Below are 26,776 nucleotides of genomic sequence, written 5' to 3'. Positions count from 1 at the left end.
GATTAGACCTAATTTGAACTGAGATGGACTAGCCCCTTATTCCTTTAAGTATTCAATTCCTTTTATTCGCAGCAATTGTGGCATTTTCCACATAAAGTGAAAGGAGCAAAGGGACCGAATGCTATAACAATTTGCTATAATAATATTTTTGTTATACAGGGTGTCGAAGGAACTCTGTTACAAGGCGATACCTCCGTTATGGCTAGAGATATTCGAAAATTTTTTAGGGAATAAATTGTTTAGTATGATGAAACGCATTATGTGGTGGGGCTTTACTCTTTCCACTACTTCTGGTTATACCGGGAGTCAATGTTAACCTCCTTATTTTAAATGGGACATCCTGTATATTTTTACACTTATAAATTTTACAGATTAAAGTGATTAAGTAATTATTGAGTCTCTTCATTCCTAGACCATTTTCTGTTTACATACTACTGTTCCAAGGTAGATTAGGTTGACAGGGGAAGTTTTTATACATACTATTCAGGGTGTCCGAAAAGTAAGGTCAAATTTAAATATTTTAAATTTAATAATGGAACGTTTATTACAATAAATATGTAAAATTATTTCCATTAATTTTTGAACATTCGTTTATTATATTATGGAAGAAACGTAGTACATTTGCGAGCATTAGCGGTGTAATGGCTGTACAAGCTTGTCGGATTTTTTGTTGCATGTTGCTCTGCAAGTTTCCATTAATAAACTGTTTGTCTAATACTCTCTAATAAAAAAAATCGAGGAAAGTATTGTCGGGTGAAGCTGGTCACACTCACCTTTCTTTTATCCATCTCTTGAGATATAAAATATCTAACGCATTTGGGGAAGAACGAGGGTAGTATGATGGTGCACCATCAACTTTAAAAATAAACATTTAAGAACTTTATTGAACAGATTTCTGAAGATTTAAGCCGTCGTGTACTCAGATTTGATCATCTGGCCGATCTGACGTGGTATCCTGCTGACGCACCGGGTATTCCGTACTCTCATGACTGGTTTTAACTCGATTCCAAAAGCGTCTAAAAGATGACCTTATTGCAGGAAAACCATTAATCCTGAATGGCATCGGTCGTTGTCGTTTTTTCCGAAACAATCTAAATAATTAATGGCTCTGCCCTAGGTCACGTTTCAGTCGTTCCACTTGTTTTTCCCCAAGTCTACAGTACTACTTAATATTACGTGCTTAACTAATTATTATTTATAGTGATGGTTCTGGGTATTTAGATAAAGAAGAATGTTTATTACGCATATTTACCATTTTTGTTTGGTTTGAAATGGCCAATCCCGAAGGGAAACTGGGAAGTTGTGAAAGAAGCTTCCCTCAAATCACCGAAAGGTTATGATAATTATCATAAACAGTGACCATATTTCACTTAAATCGTTATGGTTTAAAGTTGATGAATCACTATGAAACTTATTACGGTTTATTATGTTAATTGATACGTTGTTGAATGATTGGCAAAGTTTTAAATGTATGTCTTGAGAGGTTCAAGGGTGGTCTGCATGGGTGCGCACAAGGTACAAAGACAGTAACAATTAATAAAATTTTTGCATTGGGAGAGTCACGGCATGACTGCGGTATGGGTTCGTCGTTTAAATGGTTGATTTAGCGTTAAAAAAATATGCACATTGAAGATTTTGTCGACAGTATAAGATGAACAACGAAGGTGCAAGAACATTTTTAACAAAAAAACTCAAATTACGAGCATGAGATCGCATAGAAAATTTTTGACTTTTCAACTCTTGGCGGAAACATTCAAATTATCCGCGGTATCAATACTTCAAGCATATCGATGAATTTTTAGTGATATTCATGAATCCTACTTTAACCATCCTCGAAATAAAATTAACCAAAGTCCGTTGTTGTGGGGTATCTTAAAAAGTGCTGAATCAAATATTTATTTCGGCCTATGATGAATAAGTAAGCAATTGAGTACGAACTATCCGATTAGGAATTAGTTCCTCCCTGTGAAGTATGTTTCCTTGTGAATATCAAAATAGTACATGTGCTTTATTTATTACGAACCCCTTTCACCACAAAAATGCTTTCAATCACTATCTGTCGTTTTTCCTATTGGTTCAACTTATTTCTGTTGCGATTTGTTGAACATTTTTCTTTCAATTAAATTCGTCATCTCACCTTTTGGCAACCAATGACTTGTTTGGTGTTAATGTCGGCTACGCTGTAATTTGAACCCCTACCACAACAAACACGAACTGGCTTATGAGAAAATGTGGAACTAAGTCTCTGTCAATTTCCCTTATCATTGAGTTATTCAAGTTCTTGAGTATAGCTGATCATTATCGCATTAAAGAGCTTTAGAGCCATTGTTGGAACGATTTGGATATACTTAAACAATGGATTTTCAACTTTTTTAGTCGCCTCTCTTCGCGCGGAAGACTGTTCCAATTTGAGTTTTTCTCGTCTTGTTTTCATAGTTTATTACTCTATAAAAAAAAAAAAAAAAAACGTTTTTCAGTTTTGGTCTGTTACTAAATCAGGCTTCAATATTTACCAGACGCATTTCGTAACATAAACACTGAAAAATAAGTACAAGACAATTACCATTCTCTTAAAAAGAAACGAAAATAACCGACTCACGTACTACAAAGTATTTAAGCCAAACTGTACTTATGACCATTGAGAAATGTGTATTACACTTTAAGAAGAAACTCTGGCTGTTACGCTTAGGTTGATAAACCAGACCGTAAACATTCCACTTGCACCTGCTCATTTTTGTCGGTCATTTATGGTACCTAGATTGACCATTTAAACCATAATTTAGACAAAACGAACGAAGTACTGCAATGAAGCCGGATTAGTACCTACACATAGCAGTTTCTGAAGTTTAAAATAGTATGAACACTAGTCAGATTTAACAGTAAACCATCTTCGATCCACTATTAATTCGAGTGGTACCAGTTTGCCGGCATCATTCCAAGATGAGCTGCGGCTGTGCGGACAACTACATCGGACCCCCGTTGACCAGCACGTGCGGGGGTGGTGCCTTTCTCGTGTTTATGGGTTTGTTGGACACTTTCATTCGGAAAAAGTGCGACATATCGGAAATATGCGAACGAGTCACTCCGCGATTATCTCCGGATGCAGAATATGATTTCGTGGTGATCGGGGGCGGCAGCGGCGGAGCGGCTGCCGCCGGCAAATTGGCTCAAGTGAAGGGGTGGAAAGTTTTGCTGATCGAAGCCGGGGGAGACGAACCACCAGGGTCGCAGGTAAATTTGTACTTTGATGACTTTACGTTGGGATTTAGTAGCATTCAACAATCATTTTAGATAAATAGAATTTACTATACATTTTTTTATTATTAAAATAGGTTTATAAAAAAATCGAAAAACGAATCAAGGTTTGACCTTGAAGGGTCGATGTTACTACAAGTAGCTTAATTCCGGCGACATAACTTATGCTATGGCGTGTTTTAGCAGCAATAAATAATGGAGTTAAATAGGCGAGAACGTACCTAAGTGGGGTGATCTCAAGTTCCATACAAAGTGGTTCAGTTGGACACAGAAACTGGAAAGGATGGATGACAGTCCCACAAACTACATTTGATTATTAAGAATTAATCATAAGTAATAAATTTGATTTCATGTAATGGTAACATCACTGATTTTTTTGAACTTTAGAAGGGTTATCCACCTGTCCTCTACTATCTCAATTACCCTGCTCGATTTTTTGTCCTAATTTTCCGATCCTATTTCCGTGCCCCGTGCAAGGTTTAATTATGCATTAATATGTATATAATGTATATTGATAACTCGAATTGAATAATTATTATCAAATTGAAAAAAAATCTAGGTTTGGATTTAAAGCCTAATTCATATTATATTTAAATGAAACAAAACAATAAAACACAATATCAAAGCAAATTTTTAAATATTATTCAGATATTCGTTTTGCTCAAAAATAAAATGGCAATGTTGGCGGCTGCAGTGACATTCTCCTTTGACTACTCTTGCTGTTAAGGGGTTCCTTCGATAAATGAAACCACGAAAACGCCAATTTGGTTTACATAAAATGGACTGTATTTAACTTGCACTTACATTAAATAATCAAAGAGTTTTGGTTTAAATAGGAAGAGGGAGAATGCTCAATCGGGCGGGTTACACACTATGATTTCGATCACATCCCGACACGACGCAGCTTCCACACGAAGAGAAGAAAAAAGAGAGCAAAAATTACTTCGATTATCCCTTAAGTACTAAACTCGAGGAATTCCAACCAGGGGCGCACCACCACCAAGAACCCGTACGGGCTATGGATACGCCGGATCCCATAAATCGCGGCCATCTGGGGAATATCTATACTAGTCGCTTTTCTGGGAATATTGCAGGCCCGATAAATTGCCCATCATGGCAATAGTTCCAACTGAGAAAGCTTCCTTTGACTAGTAGCATATTCCCCAGTCAAAACGTACCCTTAGTTTGGGTCTGATGGGCCATGTTGGCTGGCACTCAGATGGTATTCTCAGAATAAGTATCGCTGTACATGGGCGTAACTTAAGGGATAAAATACAAATACATAACAAAAACCAAAATTAACAACAACAAACAAAAAACCAATAACTTAAAGTCCCTAACACTTGCAGTGTGGAAAAAAGGCGAATTATTTGTCTAATCATTACTACACAGGCACAATATCATAAATATTAAATATTGCTTAATCACTGATTCCAAATTAACAAACAAAAGCAGCCTACAACGAATCTTCCCAAACCCTGGCTTTGATGAAGTGCGTGATATAAAACCAGAAGTAAATATGAGGTTAATAAACATATCTAGGTGCTATACCTACATAGCATAAATTGTAACTTCTATGTTTCACATTTATGGAAATGAGCCTTTAGATGTATTGCGTGCTTAATTAAAATATTCTCTTTCCTATTTAAGCACTAATCAAAGGGTTTGCGTTTATTACAATGAACCAAGAAGTGCATGCATGATGTGATTTCATGTGAGAAGGTCATTTACAAATATTAGCTAACGAAAAAGCTGTCTGAATAATTAATTTTTATAAATATTATTATTAACTACATATTTTTGACGTCTTGGTACGTTATTATCATGTAGCAAGTGAAGAAAGCTAAGAGCTTTTTAATAAAAGTTTTTTAAAAAATCATATTTCAACAAGTTGAAAATGGGAATCCAAAACAAGTCAATAATCAACCAAATGCGTAAAAAACCATGCACTTCACAATAGTTCAAAATCCTCATAACCTCGAGCGCGAACATCTGTGATATTGACCTTGCTTCGCGCTTGTATGGACGATCACTAAATTCTCCACAAGACCGTCCTTCATTCCTGATAAAAATATTACAATCTACATATTTCAGATTCCTGCCATGGTCGTAAATTACTTCGGCAACCCACACATGGATTGGAATTACCACACCGAACCTGAACCCGTGGCTTGTCAGGGATATCCGGAGAGAAGGTGCACTTGGCCCAGAGGAAAAGTACTCGGAGGGTGCAGTGTGATTAATGGCATGATGTATACTAGAGGCACACCCAAGGATTATGAGAGATGGGTGAAAGCTGGCAATCCTGGCTGGGGCTATGAGGATGTATTGCCTGTCTTCAAGAGATTTGAGGATAACAAAGATATAGGAAGTTTTGTGGATGCTAAATATCATGGAGTTAATGGACCTTTCACTACTTCGAGATTCCGACATCAACCTCAGATGGCCTATGATATATTAAGAGCTGCTGAAGAGATTGGGGAAAAAGTTACTGAGGATTTGAATGGGGCTCACTATACAGGATTTTCGATTGCTCAATCTAACACTAGGTAAAGGATTTAATGGAACTTTGCAGTATGTGTAGATAAATACATTCAGCTTTTAAAACATAAAATACGCACTCTACAACTTCAAAGCAACGTCCCAGAAGGTCGGACCCCCATTAAAAATTTTTCCACTAAATTAGATCAACTTTAAGCCTCCGTTTAATTACAAACCGTTTTCCGCTTTGTTTTCATTCAAAAGATGATAAATCCCTTTAAAAAAACAACTACATAAAACGTTGCTTTTGATCCTTTCAAGAGGGCTTTGTTTTCATGAAGTTGACACCCCTTTTATGAAATTGGGGTCCATTACGGTTTTTCAAACCTTTCTCTATTGAAGTTCCAGCAAAAAAGGAACCTTTGTAGGTGGCTTTTATGTAAAAAATTGGTTGTTCTTGTTCAGGAGGGTCATAGACTTTTGAAGCCAAGTTTTAGAGCAAAGCTCCTGTATGAAGTTTTTAACAAATTTCGAACATACGGACAGTTTGCGAATTTCATAATATTCATGACAAGAATTCTATGATCACCTATTTGTTTAAACATACGTAAGTTGGTATATTACTAAAGGAAATAAATTCTACTGGTTACCCACTGCTTTGACCTTTCCAATCTTTTACTTGTTGTGAATCATCTTAAGATTAGTAAACATTGCTGAATGAGTGAGAAGAAATTATAAACGAAATTTACCAGTGTCAGCCTGAAATTCGTCAATAACAACTCTAAAATTTCTACATAAACGATGCGGATGAATTTTTTTGTTTACTGGTTTTGGGTATTCATTTTTCTTATAAATGATGTGAAAGGAATGCGGCAATCTTGGGGGTCACTCCCATCGAACCATCAAGACTATCGGTCATCAGTCGGGACATTTGAACTGGTTCCTATAAAATCTCAGACTAATTCACGCTCTTACCAGCAGTAGCTTTAATGATTCCAGAAAACAATTTTTCAAAGAAATCGCTAACAACTCTTAAAATTTTCATGTATTTCATATGTCTAACAATGTTTTACTATACAGGGTGTATACTAAATGATAACGTCAATTCCTACTGGTGAGTTCTTATCACATTTTATGAAAAATGTCCTAATAAACGAATGTCCCATCTTGCTTCATTTTCATGATGCAGGGTGTAATTTTTTTTTTTTTTCGTTTTTTTCTATAAATATACAGTATTCAGGGGTTTTTCGAGACGAGCATTCAAATATGATATCAGTTTTACCGCAATATGTAAGGGGCGCTACCTGCAGTAACGTTCTTGAGTTAAATTTGCCCTAACGTTTTTAGAACCCTGTATTTGGACTTCTAATAGACAGCATCTTATTGCCCCGTCAATTCTAAACAAAAAATGTGTACTTGGTCGAAAACTTTCAGAGCAATGGTTTTCGAGATATCGACGATGAAACATTTCGTTGCGCATCATTTCATCAAAACATTAATTTATTAATAAACATGTATAATAGCCTCCTACATATTGCGGTAAAACCGATGTCACATTTGAATTTTTTGTCTCGGAAAAACCCCTGAATGCTGAATTTCATCGAGATATTGTCCTTACGTCTGGAAAAATTTATGAAAGAATGAAAAAAAAACTTTGATACCCTGTATCTTGAAAACAAAGCAAGATACGTTTATTAGGACTTTTTTTTTCATGAAATGTGACAAGGAATCGCCCCTTGAAATTAATGCCATCATTTAGTAGGCTCCCTATATAAAACTACTCCACATGCTATCACATAGGAAGGGAATCTATTCCTATTTTTTTCTAATAAACACAAAAATTCTATAACTTCTCATGAATTTGTCCTAAAATTTCCTTCTTCTTCACGTATTTGAACTCTACTAACGCATTGCACACTCCCGAAATTTCATTAAAGAGGTGTCTGGTGCATAACGCATTTTTGTTGTTTGAGTTTAGTATCCATATGTGTTGTCCAAAAGTTTTCTGCTTTAAAATAATAGAAATGTTCAAGTTATTCGAAAAGTCTTTGTATGTAAAATTCGAAGGTTCTCCAATGTTGAAACAGTCCCATAAATCGGTTATCTGAGCCTTTGAAATTTCTTTCAATAATTTCGGATTGTTCTTTTTTGTGAAGCACTGATAACAATTCTTGAAAGTTTCTACAATAGCAGTGTGTTTCATCAAAAAATCACGAGTTGAATTCGAAACAGATTAAAGTTTTTTAAGGAATAATTGCAATGGAACTGATGGAATATCAGTTTTAGAATTTCTATGGGCGTCAGCCTGGATTACTAAGATAGTTCACGAATTTTTTCTCTATGAGATCTGCATTAACCGGGCTGTTTTCCATTGTGTCTTTCTTATATTCAATAGCGACATGGATAAATAAATTGCAGTTTCAGTATAATCGTGATTTTAAATCCCTAAGATTTAAAGATTCGTTCGAGATTTAAAATATACGAGGCGATACATTTTCGTTAAAAATAGCCTGTCTGGAAAGTTGAACAAGGCGAGAACATATTTTATTCCGGATTCTATAGGTAGTCTAACGAATTTAATTGGGTTATTTAATATTCTCAGGGATTCGAGAGACTCGTTAAAAATAATTGTCTGAATCAATTGGCTTGTTAACTGAAAATGGGAATAACGATAGTCTAGAGACTTAAACTTAATGGATCTTGTATAAGATTAACATTAGGGTGTTTTTATTAAATGGCATGTAAACACGAGGAGACTTTCTGAGTAACATTTATTTAATTAACGATTACGGAAACTAATACTATACCGCCTGGTGATTGCAACCTAAGAACGACACGAAGCAGAATTCGATCAGTTATCGAGTGCGGCAATGTCACTTTCACACCTCTAAGCTAAATCATATTGTTATTTGGCCACGCGGTATATAGCTGAGATAGATTAAAAAAAATGTTAATGCCAACCTCATAAAACTTAGAAATTTCACTTTCTAATGATTACAGGAATGGTGTAAGGTTGAGCAGCGCCCGAGCCTACGTCAGACCTCAAAGGATCAATCCAAACTTCCACGTCATGATCAACTCCACTGCCTCTCGTATCATCCTCGCAAATTCCGATGGCCATAAGAGAGCTGTAGGGGTTGAATTCATTTACAAAGACAGGGTGTATAGCGTCCGGGCTCGCAAAGAAGTGATTCTCTCAGCAGGAGCATTGAATTCACCACAAGTCTTACTGCTTTCAGGAATAGGCCCGAAAAACGAGCTTGACAAAGTAGGAATAAAACAGTTGCATGATCTACCAGGAGTGGGCAGAAATCTTCAAAACCATGTAGCGTTTTACATGGGATATAAACTGGATAAAATAGAAGCTATAACCGACTTGGACTGGGCCACTGCCTTGGACTACATTTTGTATCACAACGGACCTATGAGCTCTACAGGATTATCGCAAGTGACAGCCAGGATAAACTCCCCCTATGCAGATCCCAGCGGGACTGATCCGGACTTGCAAATCTTTTTCGCTGGCTTTACTGCTAATTGCGCTGCAACTGGTTCTATCGGAGACCCCGAGAATCCAGAGCATCCAAAGGCTAAAAAGGAATTTACTTTCTCTCCTGTTACTCTGCATCCAAAGAGTAAAGGATATGTAGGGCTGCATAGCTCGAATCCTTTGAATCCTCCCAAAATGGTTGCAAATTACCTCACAGAGCCTGATGATGTGAAAGTGCTAGTAGCAGGGATCAGGGTTATCCAACAATTAGCTAATTCATCGGTGATGAAGGATGAATATGGAATGACTATTGTACATGAAGAGTATGGAGATTGCGCCAAACAGTTTGGGTAAGGAGTGATGGTAAACAATCTCTAGAGGAAAATTTCGTATTTTTGTGGTTATTCAGCTACGACACCGACGCATTTTGGTCTTGCGCTGTCAAATACTATACTGGACCGGAAAATCATCAAGCTTGTTCTTGCAAAATGGGACCCAGCTCTGACCCCATGGCAGTTGTGAACGACAAACTCCAAATCCACGGCCTCAGCAATGTCCGAATCATGGACGCATCAGCGATGCCCGCGCTGGTATCTGGGAACACTCAGGCGACCATCGTGATGATGGCCGAAAGAGGGGTGGATTTTATAAAGGAACAGTGGCTTACTAATAGCTCTATAGGGGTTGTAAGTAGATTTGGCGCTAGTAGTAGCGAGAAAGTTGCAGTCACCCAAAGGTCACCAGGGATCCAAGCCTCAGCAGTATCTCAGTGAGTCGTTCAAATTTCTTTTGGTAGTTAAGTTAAACGTGTTTTTCCAGGCATTCGTACACACAAAACCGGGGACCGAGTTTTCCAGCGGGATTCCATCTTAGCGAAGGCTTCCACCGGCAACACCCTCATTTGCCAAATCCCTATCTGGGTTATAACGGCAAATATACAGGAATGAGCGTCTATTATAACATGCAAAACGAGTACGATTACGGGGGTAATCGAGACCGTTATCAAACGAAACAGCGAAACGTGAATTCTGAGGCTCAATATGAGAGTGAACCATACAGTTCTAGGCAAATCTCTGAAAGTTGGCAGCCCTAGGATTATCTTTAGGATTTTTTTAAATGGTTTTAGATGTGGTAGATTCCATGAAAAATTAAACATTGTATATATTTTTTCCCTTTAATTGCATATTTGAAGTTTTTTAAATGTAGATCCACGATTATTGTTCAGAACAAGCTCAATGTTTTCGATATCTGAGGTGATGTTAAAACTTTAGTCATTTCGTCGCCACAATAAATCGTTGATTGCTTAAGTATACACAGAGTATTTTACTTACCTGAGTGAATGTAGCTTTTCACTTTTCTCCATACCAATCATTTGTGCTTACCTATGCCTGGAACAGAAATAGTTTCGTTAGCTCAATGAGGATTCAGACAAATAAGGAATATTATAAATGTCAAAACATCTTTTAGATATAATTTTCTCGAAGTGCGTGGTTTAATTGAGGGAAATATCAGGGGAACATTATAAGTTTTCAGGTTTTAGAAAATTCAAAACATCTCGCAAATGCTGCGAAGAACATTTTTCAAATGCCACGTGCGAGTCCATCACAAAAGGATCTTAAAGTGAGTTTCTTTTCTTCTGTTTTTTTTTTTTGAGTTCTAAGCTGCTAAATAATTTACACTTGTTTCAAAGCAGGTCAGGTACCGAAGTTCTGAAAAGTAACCGAAACAATTTTAAATACACTTAGTCACCGGACCCAAAAGGGAAAACACGAGAAAAGGTACACTGTACCTGCGGCTACAAATTTCACAACACATAAATCGGGCACCTTGAACTTGTCACGAAACTCCAAAATTTCCGGACAACAAACCCCCGAATCAACACTGGGCCCTCTTAATGAAAAACGCCTCGAAGCAATTAATAATCGTGAAATTGGAGCTAAACACGTCGTGATAGAAAGGGCGGAAAATACGGGGTCCTGCAATTTTCCCCTGCGAAATATGCCTGTGCATGAAGTGCAAAATCTGTAGTAAAACACCTTAAATTCAGCACCGGAAATTAAAAAACTGAAAGCCGAGACAGCGTCTATGTATATTACGTAGGTATAAAATTATGTATGACATTTTTGTGACTTATTTTTCCCTCGTTTGGCCCTAACTTGAAGCACATATAAGCTCTTGGGAGCGCAGTTTCAAAAGCCACGCTCTTTATAACTTGTTCCACGTGTAAAAGTGTTTTTCTCGGTTTTTTAGTGCCTTTTCTACAGGAGAATGGCAACAAGGGAATTTTTAAATTATTTAACTGTTCTTTTTAAATAAATGTTTTTGAATTTTTTTCGGAAACAGAACAATGGTAAGCAAAAAATGCTACGCTCAGGTATACGCAATAGGTAAACATTTTTCATTCGCAGCACAGAAATCTTTTGTTTGTGTTACGTGCAAATTAAACATGAATATAAACGAGACAATTGACGGGTCCAGTTTTCCACGCAATACTCATAATCCTATTTCCAGAAAATCAACACTGTGATCAAATTACGCGATACTTTTTGTACGAAATTTCAGTCAAATCTCGATTGTAAAACAATGTTATAAAAGCGAATATAAATTTTCGCGATTTAAAAAACTGTCAAAAAACATTGGGAGGAAAACATAACTTTCGTAGAGAATCTGTCACACTATACTTGTACTTTAATCATATTGTGCAATGAACAAAGACGGTAAACTCTCAGACATAGCGACACACTGGAACTTCTGCAACGGTCCTTTAATTGCCAGAAAGTCTGTGGCCGAACATGCACTGGGGTGAGAATTTTTATATTAATTTGCTTTTAAATAGAGGCTAAAAAAGTATAGAGACAAAACAGAGCTTCTCTTTGGTTCTGTTCTTTTTTCCTCGCCTCCTCTTTTTCTTCCTTCTTCCTTGAATTTCAACTTCCAGTCATTCGAATTTGCCCGTGAGGTTCTTGAGCAAAACTTACCCAAATCAAACACCTATCGGAAGATTTTTACGTGAAGCGACACCAATAATAGGGACTGCCAGGTTATCGATACCTGTCCACACAGCTTGAACTAATCTGATGTCGGCGTTTTTCATTTACGAGTTGCTTCGCTTCATGCCTTAATTCTACTCTCTAGAGGGTGGAAGATGGACGATAGTTTTTGGGGAACCGGGGGCTGGCTGAGCAACGGGAGGCACGTGGGAACGCGATATTAACAATACTGCATGCTAAGAGGTAACTTCTGCAGTAAACTTTCTGAAGGAACAAAACCGGTAAAACTCCGGAAAATGGGTCACTTGGCATTTCCCCTGAGCTAACATTAATATGACGAATTTTAACGTTTCTGAAATTACGGTGATCGAAGGTTCGAACAAGTTTCCTTGAAATTACGCGAATGCCCCAGTTTTATTATACATAAATATTCAATGTAAAAATATGCAAGAACATATTTATCGATCCCAAATTATTACTTATTGAGGGCAATTCCATGCTTCTGAAACAGCACTGGGAGTGACCTATTCGAAAATCGTTTCGCATCTAGAGCCGCAATTTAATTTAGAAAACTACTGCATAAACTAATACGATGTCAACGACATTCTACTCTTCCAAAATTGCACCCAAAGCATGCAGCACATCTAAACCTTACGTTCCTCGGTTAACTTAAACGACATGCCTTAGAGGAAATAAAACACCGCTAAAGGCACAAAACTACGTTATTAGCGACGTATAAAACAATTTTAATTAAAACGCGGCTGGTTTGTTGTTCAGAGTGGGGTGCGGCCTTAATGAAGTAATTAAGAATCACGTAAGCAAATGCTTCTCAAACAGATAAAGCCGGTAGCAGTGCACTGCAAATAAAACAGGGTCGCTAAGTAAATCTCGCGAAGTATTCTCGGAAGAAGTGCAATTAGGGTCGTAACTGAACGTGATCGGAATCGCATGACTTCAGACCGAAGTTTCGGGTCCGTAACACAAAATGGGGCTGTTGCCGAACTGGTGGGGTCCTGTCTAAGGGCGCGATGTGCAGAGATTGCCGATGTAAGGACGACACGTCGGGGCATAGGTCCGAGGCATCTGCAAGTGTGAAATTACTCGATGGGTTCCCATCGCGGTGATTTGTTCTACTACGAGTAAAAAATGTTGAGAGTTGCGTATTCTGAGTCTGAATGTCGTAGCAAAGACGTGCAAAAATTAGTACTGTAAACGGTGAATGTGTTCGGGCTACAGAAAAGTATCCCTCCAACGTTCTCAGCACTATCATTTTTGATGAGGATTTCGAAGATGAGAGCGGGAAAAGTACTTTATGCCTCACTCCAGCTCTACGTTTAATTGTCTTGAGCTACCCCAATGGCCGGTCCTAGTGGTTCTGGCCAGTTCGGTTCATTTAGATTGAAACAAACGCGGCTTACGCCCAGATATTTGATGGAGATGTAGTGAAAAAGAACACATAAATGGTACTAGTAAAGTACTTTCCTGCAGGCCCAAAGTACTACTCCATGACTTTGTTGATTTCTGTCTTCGTTTGATTGATACCGGATAAACCAAATGTTTGCTGAATCGAAATCGCTCTTTGGGATACTCCAGCTGATTACATACATACAAGACGGAATTCAGGCATAAACTCATTGTAGGACCTTAATTCTTTCGGATCGTGCTTTCAATAAAAACACACGTACAGCTCCTTGTAACGTTAATACGTGCATAGTACAGGGTGCGGCATGGGAACCAAGCGTTTTTAAAATAGATGGAAATGGACCTTTCACCTTGGAAGAGCTTAAGTGCTTCGACAGAAATTTCATTGTTTGGCTCATAGTATTTGATTATTAGTTTTCAGTTGTCACATGGAGTCGTCGTGGAGGTTAGAGCAGCGAATATTCGTTTATGATCGTTTTCTTAACATGATGAGTATGTCACTGCAGTTCAGCGCGAGTTTCTGATGAACGATTCTGTTGCTACAGGTAATTAAATCTTACGTTGGGTTAACGATCTACGAACAGGAGGTTCAATAATGAAAAAAAGCCTCCGGGTCCTCAACGTAGTATGCACACTCTGGAAAACATTGAAAGGGTGAGGCCAGCGATACAGGGAAGCGCACTTCGCTCTGCTCGGAAACATGCCAGATGTAATTTTCTGTTGATAATTATAAAATGCTGTGTTTTCGACCATGTTGTTACAATAAAAAAACGAATTATATACCAAAAACTAAGGTTTTTATGATTATTTTAAAAATACTCGATTCCTATGACGCATCCCGTATGTTGAATTTCCAGGGGGTTCAGGCGACGTACTCTACATCGGTCACAACCATTTTAAGTGCGTGAACTCGACCCATTCTTTTTTTAATTTTTCTCTTTAACACAAATGAAATTCAAATTAAGTTTTCAGAAACCTAAGAGTCACACACGAAATATCTGTTATTATCTCAGAGCCTTAAAGTGCAAAAAGAGGGACCGAATGATGAACACTATCGTTTGTACTAGAATTCCGCGAAATGCTAATGTCAGATCATTCCATTAGGATTAACGCATGATCAAGACAACTGGGACAATCGAGGAACCAGTAAGGAGAGATGATAAAGATGGGCATGTTAAGTGAGCTGAAATTTATCTTCTGTATATTGCATCTCCATGAGGAGGCATAACGCAGATTAGGTAATGGAGCAAAATTCAGCGTTCACATAATATAGAGGGTGTTTTGAGAACTATAAGATCAAACTTCTAGAGATTATTCAGTTCAACAATAGAAGACAATTGGGTATATGAGTTAGGAAGGAGCCTTAGGGAGACATTTGCGGACAAGGATTCTTACACTCGAATGTCTTCTATTGTCGCACTGGACGATTCCTAGAAGTTCGATCGCATAGTTGTGCAACACCCTGTATAATCGGCTCTGTTCTTTTTAGTTTTCGGACACTAATTTGCATTTTTTTTCTTGCTCCCGGTAGTTTTCTCTGCGTTAACCGAATTCAGTGAGAAAAACTTTCGATGGAGGTGAGCCATATAGTGTTTACTTCGCATTCAATTTATCAACACGCGTCTTTGTTCCTCAATCCTCGGTTTGGACCATTTACCTTTCCTAGTATTTATGCGACTATGAGATATTTTATCCAAATATTTATATCTCTTCCAAATAACAAGGATCGTCGTTCAGAAAACTTCAAGTAGGATTTGAATTATTTTGGACGGTGTTTGACGGAAAAAAATAAATAGCTTAATCCACGCCATATGTTTACGGATGAGTGCCTGCTGCCAGATTTTTTTCTAAGTATCACCCGTTATGGGGAACTACAGCATTTGCTTAGATATTTTTCATTTCGTAGTAACTCTCAGTACCTACAGTCGCTCAAAAAAGTATTCGTAGAGTGGAAAAAAAATTCTGTGACCCATAATTTTCGACTGATTTTGTTCAAAATTTGTATAATGAAAAATCAATCCTAAACTCAGTTTAGGTGTTCGAGCAAGTTTTGAAAATTAAATTTTTAGAGTGCTTTTCATGGTCTTAAAAAAAACTCCATTTCGAAAACTTCTTGTGCGGTGGAAATTTTTCAGTAGGATTTTAATGATCATGTAGAGGGGATTTTTCTACGTATATCCTGAAAATTTGATTAAAGTCAGATCACAAATAAGGGAGTTGCAGCTTTTTAAATTCGCCAAAAAGTGACGATTCTCACGCAAAATAATCAAATTTAAACATTTCTAAAAATTTAATTTTAAAAACTTGCTCGAACGCCCAAACTGAGTTTAGGATTGATTTTTCATTATACAAATTTTGAACAAAATCAGTCGAAAATTATGGGTCACAGAATTTTTTTCACGCTGTACGAATACTTTTTTGAGCGACTGTATATTTAGCAGTTACAGGGCATTCAATTAGTTTATTGACCACTGTGTAGTTGTGCGCCACCCCTTTGCGCATAACGATTAAATATATGTAGGTTAGTCCGGCAGATTACGAGCCCGAAATTATCAAAAATATTTTTAGACCGGCCGAATCAGATAATCAGGCGTTTCAAATATCAAATCTAACAGGAAGAGACTCGTTATTTATGGAAATTCGTTCTCTTTTTTTGCTGGCGTCATCTTCTATCAAAATTAATATCTATAGGTCACGTATTTGGGAGTAAAAGATAATCGTGCGATGTCTCAGTCATTAATGCTGTTATTACGAATTGCCTCGTAGCAACAAACTAATTATTGCTTCTACATTTGCCTTTGTGAAACCACGTTAACTCCCTCGTTGCCTTTGTGATTCATCAGCACCCACAAATAACGATAGAAATCAAACAAGGAAATTACGGAGGAAAACAGACACGTGACATCTATATAATAAAGGGGAAAACCTTTTCCAGTCGTGTTATCCTGCAAATCACACGCGAAATATTTCCCTGAAAAGCGGCAATGGGTTGTAACTAATACAATAGGCATCCCGTCGTTAAGATAAATCAAGCCAGCCGGAAAAATGGGAGACCTTCTTTAAGAAAATAGGTAGAGAAGCGCTACAAAGATCCCTTTCAGCTATCTGGTTAACACAAAATTTATTTTTTATTTTTCTCATACCTTTTGACTTGATTGATAAACATAGTCCTGTTGTATCTTACAATATTGTGTCGTGTGAGTCGTTTGTTGATTTCCACCTAAGCCATTATAGACCAGGATTTTAAAGTCACCCCAAAGAACATGCCGAAGGCTTAACTTAATACCTATCGTGTATTTCTGGGATTTGAGCCTTACCTCGATAACTCTTCTCATTGTCGCCATTGTCTCCAGTTTCATAAAATATGTATTACAGGACTTTCCTAAAGTGCCGAACGGCGCCGTTAACCCTTTTACTGTTTAAAATTTATCTGGTTTGGCGTCAGGGCATTGCAAAAAACGTTCTACACGGATAACCTCCTTTGAGAAGAGCACAGCGTGTTCCTTGTGACAACCCGATTTTCGTTGGTCTACATGAGCGGTGCCAATCAGAAAATTGTGAAATTTCAGAACTGGAAAGAGCAGCCGAGTCTAAGCCAGCGTGAGTAATCCATTAACCAAACCAGACAACGTGGATAAATATTTTCCTTTCATTTTATTATAAGCAAAACGAAAAGTAATTTATGGTCATCTTGTAATTTATAACCCTTCCGAGACTGCACGTAATTTATCTGGGAGTGAGATTAGCTAAATAAAGCGCCAGACAGCGGCTGAACCCTTCACTCAACCCTTTGCATCTCGGAACACGTGTTGCAACTTGTTTCGCCAAGATTAGGGCCGAACCACAAGACGGCTAACTTGGCTAGTTTAGCGATAAACGTTATTACAAACGTTTTATGTTAATCGGAAGGTTTAACTTTGTTTGAGATTGCCACGGTGCTTACTAATAAGGCTACGAGATTAAGCTATTCCGGGAGATTGAAATGGAAATAGGTGAAAGTTGGGAAGTGAAATGTACGTATAAGGCTTATGGGGGAGTTTTATGCATTATATTGATTACGAAAGACGCACTTTGACCAAATATACATTTACCAACAAAATTATAGACCTCCCTAGTTTTTCACGATAATTGTTCATTTTAGTTGAGAAGATTTTAAAAAATTATTTTCGGTTTGCGGCACTGCAAATATTACACAAAAAACAAACTTTTGATGATGCAAATTTATTTCTGGTTCAAATATGAAAATAGAATAAAATTTCAAGGCGAAAAAAAACATAGACCATGTTCGATTTTTAATCTTTACCTTGTTCAGAATGCAGTAATAATTTACTTTTGAAGCCTTAACTGCCTTTTGTTATTATTTAAGATAATTAAATCCAGTTAAACAATGCCAAGAGGAAAAATATTGTTGAGAGTGAAAAGATTATTGACACCTTACACAAAAAATTGCTCAAATTTTAAATCGGAATAGACATCTCATGAGGAGGACTATTTTTAGTCTGGGCACTGATCATGGCCAAAAGAAGAGCACAGGCACGCCCATGGCAACAAATGTCTGAGAACTGAGAGTAATTCTACGTTAAATATCCTACTCTGCAGTCGCTACAAGAGAAATTTGTGAACAAACCCGGGTACAAACAAACATAAAAAATATCCAGTTCATTTTGCAAAAAGCCAGAAATTTAAAGCGATTAAAAGTGAATACAAAACCTCCTCTTTCAAAACCCACAAAGCCAACAGGAAGCGAGTTACAATTGAACATGTCTCATGGAAAAAGAAATGGAGACAAGGTATTTTCAGTAATGAAAAACGTTTTAATTTGGATGCTCCTGGTGGATATTGATATTATTGTTGCAATTTATGAAAGGAAAAGAAATTTTTGGGGAAACGTCAACTGGGGGGAGGAGGTCCCCTGGTTTGGGCTGAAATAGGGTACCACGGAAAGACTGAATTCATATTTTGTTCGCCAAATATGAACGTAAACAATATATAGAAGTTATTGAAGAATCGAACGTTGAAAGAGGAGAAGTGCTAACAAAAAGGAAGTTCATGTTTCAACAAATCAATGCTCCCGTGTATACAGTGGGAATAGTAAAACTTTTTTCTGAAACTAAAAATATTTCAGTTTTACCCTGGCCAGCCCGATCACCAGATCTCAACAGTATTGAGAATTGTTGGAGTGGACTTTGTCGATCCGTTTATGCTCAAGGACCACAGTTCAACTCTATAAAGAAACTTGAGACTTGGATTATCGGAAAGTGGGCCAATATTCAACAAGAATATGTACAAAAACTTTTTAAACCGCTTCCAAACCGATTGGTGGAAGTGTTAGAAAATAACGAGGGATCAAAACACAACGAAATAGAAAAATTATAGAGGAAATCAGCAGATATAGAAAGGCTGGTCTAAGTTTCTGTCACCTTGAAATTTAATTTCGTATTTGAACCACAAATAAATTTGTGTTATCAACAAGTCATTTTTTTTTAAATTATTTGTCATGTTGTCAAACTTAAAATAATTTTTAAAGTCTTGTATACTAAAATTTACAATTGTAAAAAATTAGGGCGGCCACTAATTTTGTCAGGAGGTGTATGTGAAAAATAGTCCAGTGTTCCCGGAAAATTTAAGACTACAATCTCGTCCACTAAGCCGATACTCCCTAAGAAGGGGCTTCTCTATGATAAATAATTCAGAGAATGAGTATGTCTTGATTCCACGTATCTCCTCGTTTCCAATAAATTCGAAATTAAGTAACCATCGTCAGCCGGATTGATTTTAACTGATCTGCAACATGCACTTTTCGATATATTGCACGTATCTTGCAATTTTAGTACAGATGCACTTTGCAGAACCGGAAAATACCTTTTCTCGGATGAATACAATTGGGTTGTGTTCTCACGTCTTCGCACGTCATAACTCAAGGTCATATAATCTGAACGTTCATGCCAAATTGGAACGTGACATGAGACTCGCTCTGCAGTTGACAACTTCATGTCGTTTTCGTATCTCTGACCGATTGGACATGAAACATGCCGGTTTTGGTTTCTATTTAGCGATTATCAATAGAGATGAGCTTTTCAGAAAATAGAGCGGGTTTACGCAACATGAGTATCATGGAGTCGCCTTTCCACGTGTTCTTAGTCGTCAATTTAAGATCATGACATTTGAACGGTTATATCAATATCGAGAAAGGTCCCAAATTGGCTCTTTAGGGATAGTAGGAATAAGCTGTGTTTCGACATATCCTTGTCCGGCCGTCGACTTGGAGACTAATTCAAGTTCGCGGCATATGAATTTTTCACACTTGCAACATACACTACCCGGTTGGTGGAAATTATGGATTTCGACGACCTCGTTGAGAAATGAAACGAGTTTTCTGCCAGTATCGGCTTCCTACTTACCACAGGACAATAATTCAGAACTGTTAAGCCTGAGCGTTCGGGCCAAGATCAAGAGGGAAAGCCGAGATTTTCCCTGTAGCCGGTACAGTAAAGTTGCGCGCGAGTTTTCTGTGCTCCAAAATAAAAAAATACGAATTTCCCTTAGTTGCAATTTTCACTGCGGCCTGTATTAATCTACTTTCCAGAATGTGGAGCATGTTAGGGTTTTCCGCCCCATTAAAGTGATTGAGCTCTTTTCCCACGTACATAATTCAAACTTACAAAGTTGCACTTACGAGGACACCAGGTGAGAGTTCCAAGAACATCGATTCGATTTTCCTCGATTGACCCCACTTACCTTCTCATTTCCTTAATGTATTAAATGGCCTGAATAACGATTGCTCCCCTCGTATTCTTAAACGCTCAGGGTATCTGCAGAATAGCCCGGTCTACAAGTGCCTAAAGAAGATATTAATAAAATTCCAGTCACAAACCCATCCCTAGATCAATTTAGTTCGTTTTAATCAAGACGAAGGTAAAAAGGAGGATCAATAAAGCAGACACAGTCAAACGTATTTCCGGAAAAGTAATGAACTTTCAAGTAAAAAAAGACTCGATATTTCCACGGGAGACAGTATATCCGAGTTAATGCGGCTTGAATAACAATCCTGGGGCATATGCGAGAATATATAGATATATAAAATGGGTTTGAGAGGGCAATATGGAGATGCGGCTTGAGTTAGAAATCGTGTACAGATAAATGAACTGCAGATGGTTTTCCCTTTTCGAATGGCCCAACTAAACGGGGAGTTCCGCACGTTATGGACTATTGAAGTCGGGAAGTGTAAACAAAACGTGGAGATGCGATGGGAATTTCAAATATCGAAGTTTAAACTACTGCCTCCGCTAACGGTGCATGAATAACAAGTGGAATTTTCTTTCCAATAATACATTCTAGTTAAAAGTTTTCTCTGCAGATAAACTTTCATGCACCGTGCCGCAAACATACCACCAATTATAAACTTCATTTCGCCAGCTACAAAGACTCTTTTGTCTTTGCAAAACTCCGGCCATTTTTCGGTCAAATGATGGGGGTTAATTCTTTTTTGCCTCAAACTGACACAAAATTCCGCGGCTCGTAAAAGGGTCTTACGAAAGGATCCAAAAGCTTTTCAGCCTTAATTTATCATAGAGGGCGCCAAAAAGAACGTTTACCCCTATTAACAGATATACTGGGGGATGAAAGGGGATTAATTACGTTATTGGACTTGGAAGAAGACTTGATGTTGAACTTAAATCCATATTCGCAGAAATCCACATAAAGAGTTCTTTGCTGCGGGAGGTCTTAGCACATCGGTGCGAGAACTGAAATATACGAGCTATTTTTTCCCCTGTCTACCTGGAAGCACGACTTAATTCAATTTGCCTCGTTTGCTTCAGAAGCTTCCAAATTTCTAACGCGGTGATGCGATTAACTTCCATGGTGGTGCCATGACAGATGCGTTGAATTACTTGCTCTAGAATAAACGGAAACTTGGAGGCAAGAAACAGTTTGCGTTATTGGAGAATACCAGACATACTACATGCTACAGAACTCTTCATTGTTGTAACAACTCCGACACCACTGATGCATCTTTGCAAAAATTTCGGATCCATTTTCTCCTAGCTTTTTTTAAGTGCTGCAGTGAAATTTGATGTTGAAATAGGCTGCAGTCAAGAACACCATAAAATTTCCTAAAATGCGAGATTGAAAAGGCAACTTGCCATGCAGCTACGTTGAATTTAATAAATGCGGACTGAAAAATAACCTGATTTATTGATGTCAGAGGACAAATTGGTCTACGAGTTAATCAGAAGCTGCTCAGTCGGTAATAATTTCTTGCATAATAGAGGAAATATCTTCCCTGGTATTAATTTGAAGTTCGGTCCGAATATTTATGATTTCGGAATGTTCAAGGGATGCCTGGATATATTTTCCGTAGCAAACGGAATAGCCGACAATCAGCAAAAACGTTCGATTTTCCTAAATACATTATCTGATGCAGAATTCGTGCTCCTGGAAAATTTGGCTCTTCCCACAAAGTTGGAGGAAATGCTTTATAAAGACCTAGCACAATTACTTCCATCGTTCTATAAGCTAAGCCGATCTACTTTTGCAGAAAGCCACGCTTTTCAGCGCTAAAGAGATGAATTCAGGGTCAATTCAAGAATACTGAGAATATAAGGACTGGCAAAACATTGGAATTTTGTGAATAAGCCGGAGCCCGAAGAGACGAATTGGCACGTGCAGTGGCAAAATATTGAATATATTTTTTTGCAAAAATCATGAGCTTTAATTCTTCAAAGTCGACCTAGTTGATATTACCTGCAGAAGCTGCATAATGCAAATTATTACCGGAATATTAGGTTCTGTAAACGTAGAGGTCAACTACAAAAAAAAAAAAACGTATAATGAGAGAAACCGTTGACGTTCGAAATAATCTGGGAGGATATTGTTACGGTAAGCGGCCACCTCAGGTAAAAACAATGGAAACAGGGACTATCGCTGCGCTGGCTCGACATATGATTTATTGCTTCTTTTTGCGTGTGCCGAAAAATCTGATATTTATGTTTATGTTAACGTTTGCATGTTTCTGACAAAATTATAGACTTTTCTTGTTATAGAATTTTAGTTATACATATAAGGAAGTCTGAAATACTGATAGACTGTAAATTTATTACTTTTCACAGCCCTGCTATAAAAATGAAAGGGTTGTACTATCATAATTATTTTATAGTGTAATTGTAATTAATATTCACATTGAAAGCGAGCATACTGAAATTATTTGGACCTCAAAATTGCAACAATTTTCCTTTAAGAAGTAACTGATTCCGTACCACTTCCATTCTCAGTTAGGAGGGTTAAGGACACGAACAACAAAATTCGATTTCGCAATCATCGGCATCCTAGACGAATATACATCTATATTACTTCCTTCAGTTTTACGTTCATGAATGCGTTTCTGGATCTTTTTGTCTATTGATTGTTGACATGATTTGTTTCTGTCCCCACTTCGCTTTGAATGTCTATTATTTCACCATCACGCAAGGGCATAATTTTATTCACCTAACGTTTCGATACCAATATTCAGACATTAATTCCTACATTAATAATGAATTCGTACATTAAAAACATCTATATTTACTGAACTAATAACAATTCCAATAATCTATACCGGTTTAGGTATGTGAGTGCATTAGTAAAGTTCTTCGTCCTACTGTTAGAGACTTAGAACTTTTTGCTGTATGTCTGCTTCTTTGTCTAGCTTCGCCTTTATTGAATCATTCGACATGGGCCATAGATCGGTTACCTTTAAATAGAGTTTCTATAGATCTAATCTATTTAAATACTTCACCCAACTTTAAATGTGTTGGTGTTTCTCCTACACTACAAAGTTCTACGTTAAAAAAAAAGAACAAGATTTTTTTACTTTTGCTCGGGTACATATGGCCTTCTGGCTTTGCCCCTAACGTATTCTTGCCACTGATTGTGCCTTCAATGGATTTTTTCGCAAGCCCGCAGACCCGTCCCCAGTTATCAACTCATTTGAATGACTCATAGGCTATGGGGCCCAGCGGGTCCGAGCCTCAGACTTTTGAGATAAACGGTTAAGTGAAATTTAATTAATTTGAACAAGTGTTGTAATCCTCACGGTGCCCTCGAGCCTTTTGAACACATATTATAAAAGACGTTATATGAAATGTCCCTTGTATGCTAGTAATTATATTAGCTATCACGGAACTAGCTGAATGGCGGATGTAATAAAATGTTAAGGCACCAAAAATAAATTTCCTGTTAAGCAGATAGCTCACCAGAAAGAACTTTTGTGTCAGTGTTGTGCCCTTTCCACGGCATAAAGTCTTCTTCCATTTTTACGGCTGATTTGATTTATCTTAACGATAGTGCCCATTGTATTAGTTACAACTCATTGCCGCTATTCAAGGAAATATTTCGCGTGTGATTTGAACGATAACAGGGCTTGAAAGGGTTCTCCCTTTCTTTATTAAATAGACTCTATGTATATGTCTGTTGGAGTGATACTCCGAGCAATGATTTGTGTCTTTATTTAGTATCATTTCAGCCAATTTATGTGATGGGGCTGTATTACATGCTTCACATAATGAGTGGGAATAATAAATAGATGTTTGGTGGGGGAACATAAATTGGAGCGTGCCTGATCAATATCGTTTTGTAACTAAATTTAGTCGTATTGTTGTGTTTTTTTTTTCGGTTTTCCTCTTTCAGGAATTCCTTGGGTCGAGTTTTACCAGCGAATAAGGGTATCTGTGCCCATCATCAAGAACATAGCTGCATGCAAGCTTAACATAACCCCCCACATCCACCGAGGCCACTTGATTAATTTCATAATCATTAACTTTTGCGTTCCGCCTGAGGTAAATAATGACTTAATTGGTGAAACACAATCAGAAACTACATCGTTATCTGGATAACAATAAATTCCCCAAGCCAACAGTTTATTTTTCACGTCCATAAATTTCCCTTTTAAGTTTCAGTCTGTGGCAAAACGTTCTAGTTGGGGTAATTTATTGAAGATCTTTGCACGAGTTTTGGCACAACTTCCCTAAATGACCTCAGCTGTTAGAAATTTTACAGCCATCAGCGTGATTTAAATATAAATGATTTATGACTGCATTTCAACGGCGATAATTAAAATTAAACACAGTTCGAGAACTGACAGTCGGTTTCACTTATAAAACTAATATGCTTGAATTTTCAATTTCAGTTCAGAACTTCTTGATTGAATATCTTTACAACAAGAGCGTTGGGAAAAATACAAGGAATGCAAAAATTCTAAAGTTGATTTAGCCGTTGAATGAGAGTTCTGCTGAGATTCTGTGTGGTGGAGTTAGTTTGCGCTTGACCAGAACTCCCTCGTTGATGAACATACAGTAGACGTTCGGAAACTACGCACCATGTGGGATTTTTTTTTAATTTGAATTTATCAGAAAATTTTATTCCTGGTAAAACTTTGTTCATTCCTGTAAACTCAAAATCTAATTTACAAAATTTGATCTCATTTGATATGGGGGAAATTCGACAATTATGAGAATGGCTCGTGAGTAAAGTACCTTTATTTTTAGTTTTAAATGAGATATGTATGATCAAAAGTTGTTTGGAATTAAGACATATACCCAACAATGAAGTTCCAATTTTTGTATTTCATAAAACAGTTTTTCTGATTTTTTTTATGATTTACCCTGTATAGAAAATAGAACAAGTTTATTTAATACGCGAATTTCGTTTCAAGGAGGATTAAAAATACAAATGATATTATTTGTACTTTTTATTGCACAAACTTTAACTAAGAATAAACATTTTTGATAAATAAAATTTTTTAAAAGTCTCATATGGGCATACTTTCTGCCGGTCACTGCATAAACGTTTTTAGAAACAAGAAACACACATCAACTTTAAACGGCTCTATGAAAGTCAACTTTCTCAGAAGAATTCTACCTCTGAAATTGTAATTTTCAGAGTTAGTCTCGGGTTCCTTGGAGTGAGAAGAGAAATTATTCTTTAAAGAATGACATTTGATAATTTCAGTAATCGCCAAAGTTCTATTTAAGAAAAGGAAACTTCTATAAGGAATTTAATGACTCTGTTGTTTCAGAAGCATTCAAAGCCTATTATTATTGTAGACTGTTCAAGAACTTTTCCTGGAATTTTTCCTCAGAACTGCTATTTGTAGGTCTAATTTGAGGTTCTCTCCATTTGAAGAAAACTGTTTTACGTAAAACTCAGATAGAACGAATACTCGGTTATAACACATCACATTTATAATTTTCTTTAAAGTCGGTTATAACGAACCGTTGGAAGATGCAGCTGGAGATTCAAGCTAATGGGTTAAACACCAGCACATTTCTGATTTTGACGAAGTTAACTTAAATGAATATGACATGATTGATAAATACGTGGAAGTTGCTGGACTTCCCAATAATATTGATATTGTTCAAATAACTGCCAATGATCAAGATGAAAATAGTCCGAGTGATAAGGAGGAAATTGTCAGGAATGATGAATTTTTAATCCCCACATCTCTGGGGGACCTTTCCACTTTGAAGATGACTTATTCAGAAAATAAAAACTTTTTAAATGCGACAGATCTTTCACAAAACAAAGTTACTGAAGAAATGATGAAAAACCGCAAGATGCAGGATCAAATTACCGACTTCTTTTCTACCTAAACTTCGGTTTTATTAACAAGTTTATTATTATTTTTTATTTAACATATGTATGTATATCTATTTGCTATAAGGAAAGGTTGTATGCTTTGGCATCAAAACAGAAATTTTAAACTAACAAGCTTTTTTCCTCTGCCGCCCATAACGAACATCCGCATATAACGAACGACAAGCAAAGTCTCTTGAAGGTTCATTATAGCCGAGTTCTGCTGTATTTAACCAAAACTGGCTCAATTAATGGACGCATCCAGACAATCCTTCACAAATTCCCAATATTACTTCGGCGAAACTCAGCGAGTTGACCCTTTTTACTCTCTAATCCACATCGTTTAGGTCTATGTGGCCTCCCCACTCCCTCATAAACCGGCTGTACCCAATTGTACCACTTTTTAAACTGGCAAAGTTTCCAACTTGAAAAGGACATTTGCATTAAAAACATAGTCCAGATTAATGGCCTCGATGAACTCTATCAGCGTACACAGCGAAAGGCTCTATGTCTTTCAGTTTTCGAGATATGG

The 26,776-nt window shown here is 37.2% G+C and overlaps 2 protein-coding genes across 3 annotated transcripts in view; one reads left to right on the top strand and one right to left on the bottom strand.

The window, feature by feature from the left end:
* The window catches only part of side-II (sidestep II), a 229,405-nt gene that overhangs the window by 102,812 nt on the left and 99,817 nt on the right, over window positions 1-26,776 (bottom strand). For both annotated transcript variants that reach the window (XM_066291896.1, XM_066291913.1), the window contains exon 2: window positions 10,555-10,611. The gene's annotated coding sequence lies outside the window, so the exon portion shown is untranslated. The remainder of the gene's footprint in view (window positions 1-10,554; window positions 10,612-26,776) is intronic.
* Window positions 2,792-10,535, top strand: LOC136344446 (glucose dehydrogenase [FAD, quinone]-like). Its single transcript, XM_066291923.1, has 5 exons — window positions 2,792-3,231; window positions 5,350-5,804; window positions 8,737-9,573; window positions 9,633-9,992; window positions 10,043-10,535. The coding sequence occupies exons 1-5, from the start codon at window positions 2,941-2,943 to the stop codon at window positions 10,314-10,316; spliced, it is 2,217 nt and encodes a 738-aa protein (XP_066148020.1). The 5' UTR covers window positions 2,792-2,940; the 3' UTR covers window positions 10,317-10,535.

This window comes from Euwallacea fornicatus, chromosome 2 (genome assembly GCF_040115645.1).
Source record: "Euwallacea fornicatus isolate EFF26 chromosome 2, ASM4011564v1, whole genome shotgun sequence".
In the NCBI taxonomy this organism is placed as follows: domain Eukaryota; kingdom Metazoa; phylum Arthropoda; class Insecta; order Coleoptera; family Curculionidae; genus Euwallacea; species Euwallacea fornicatus.
This window is presented reverse-complemented; position numbering and strand designations above follow the sequence as displayed.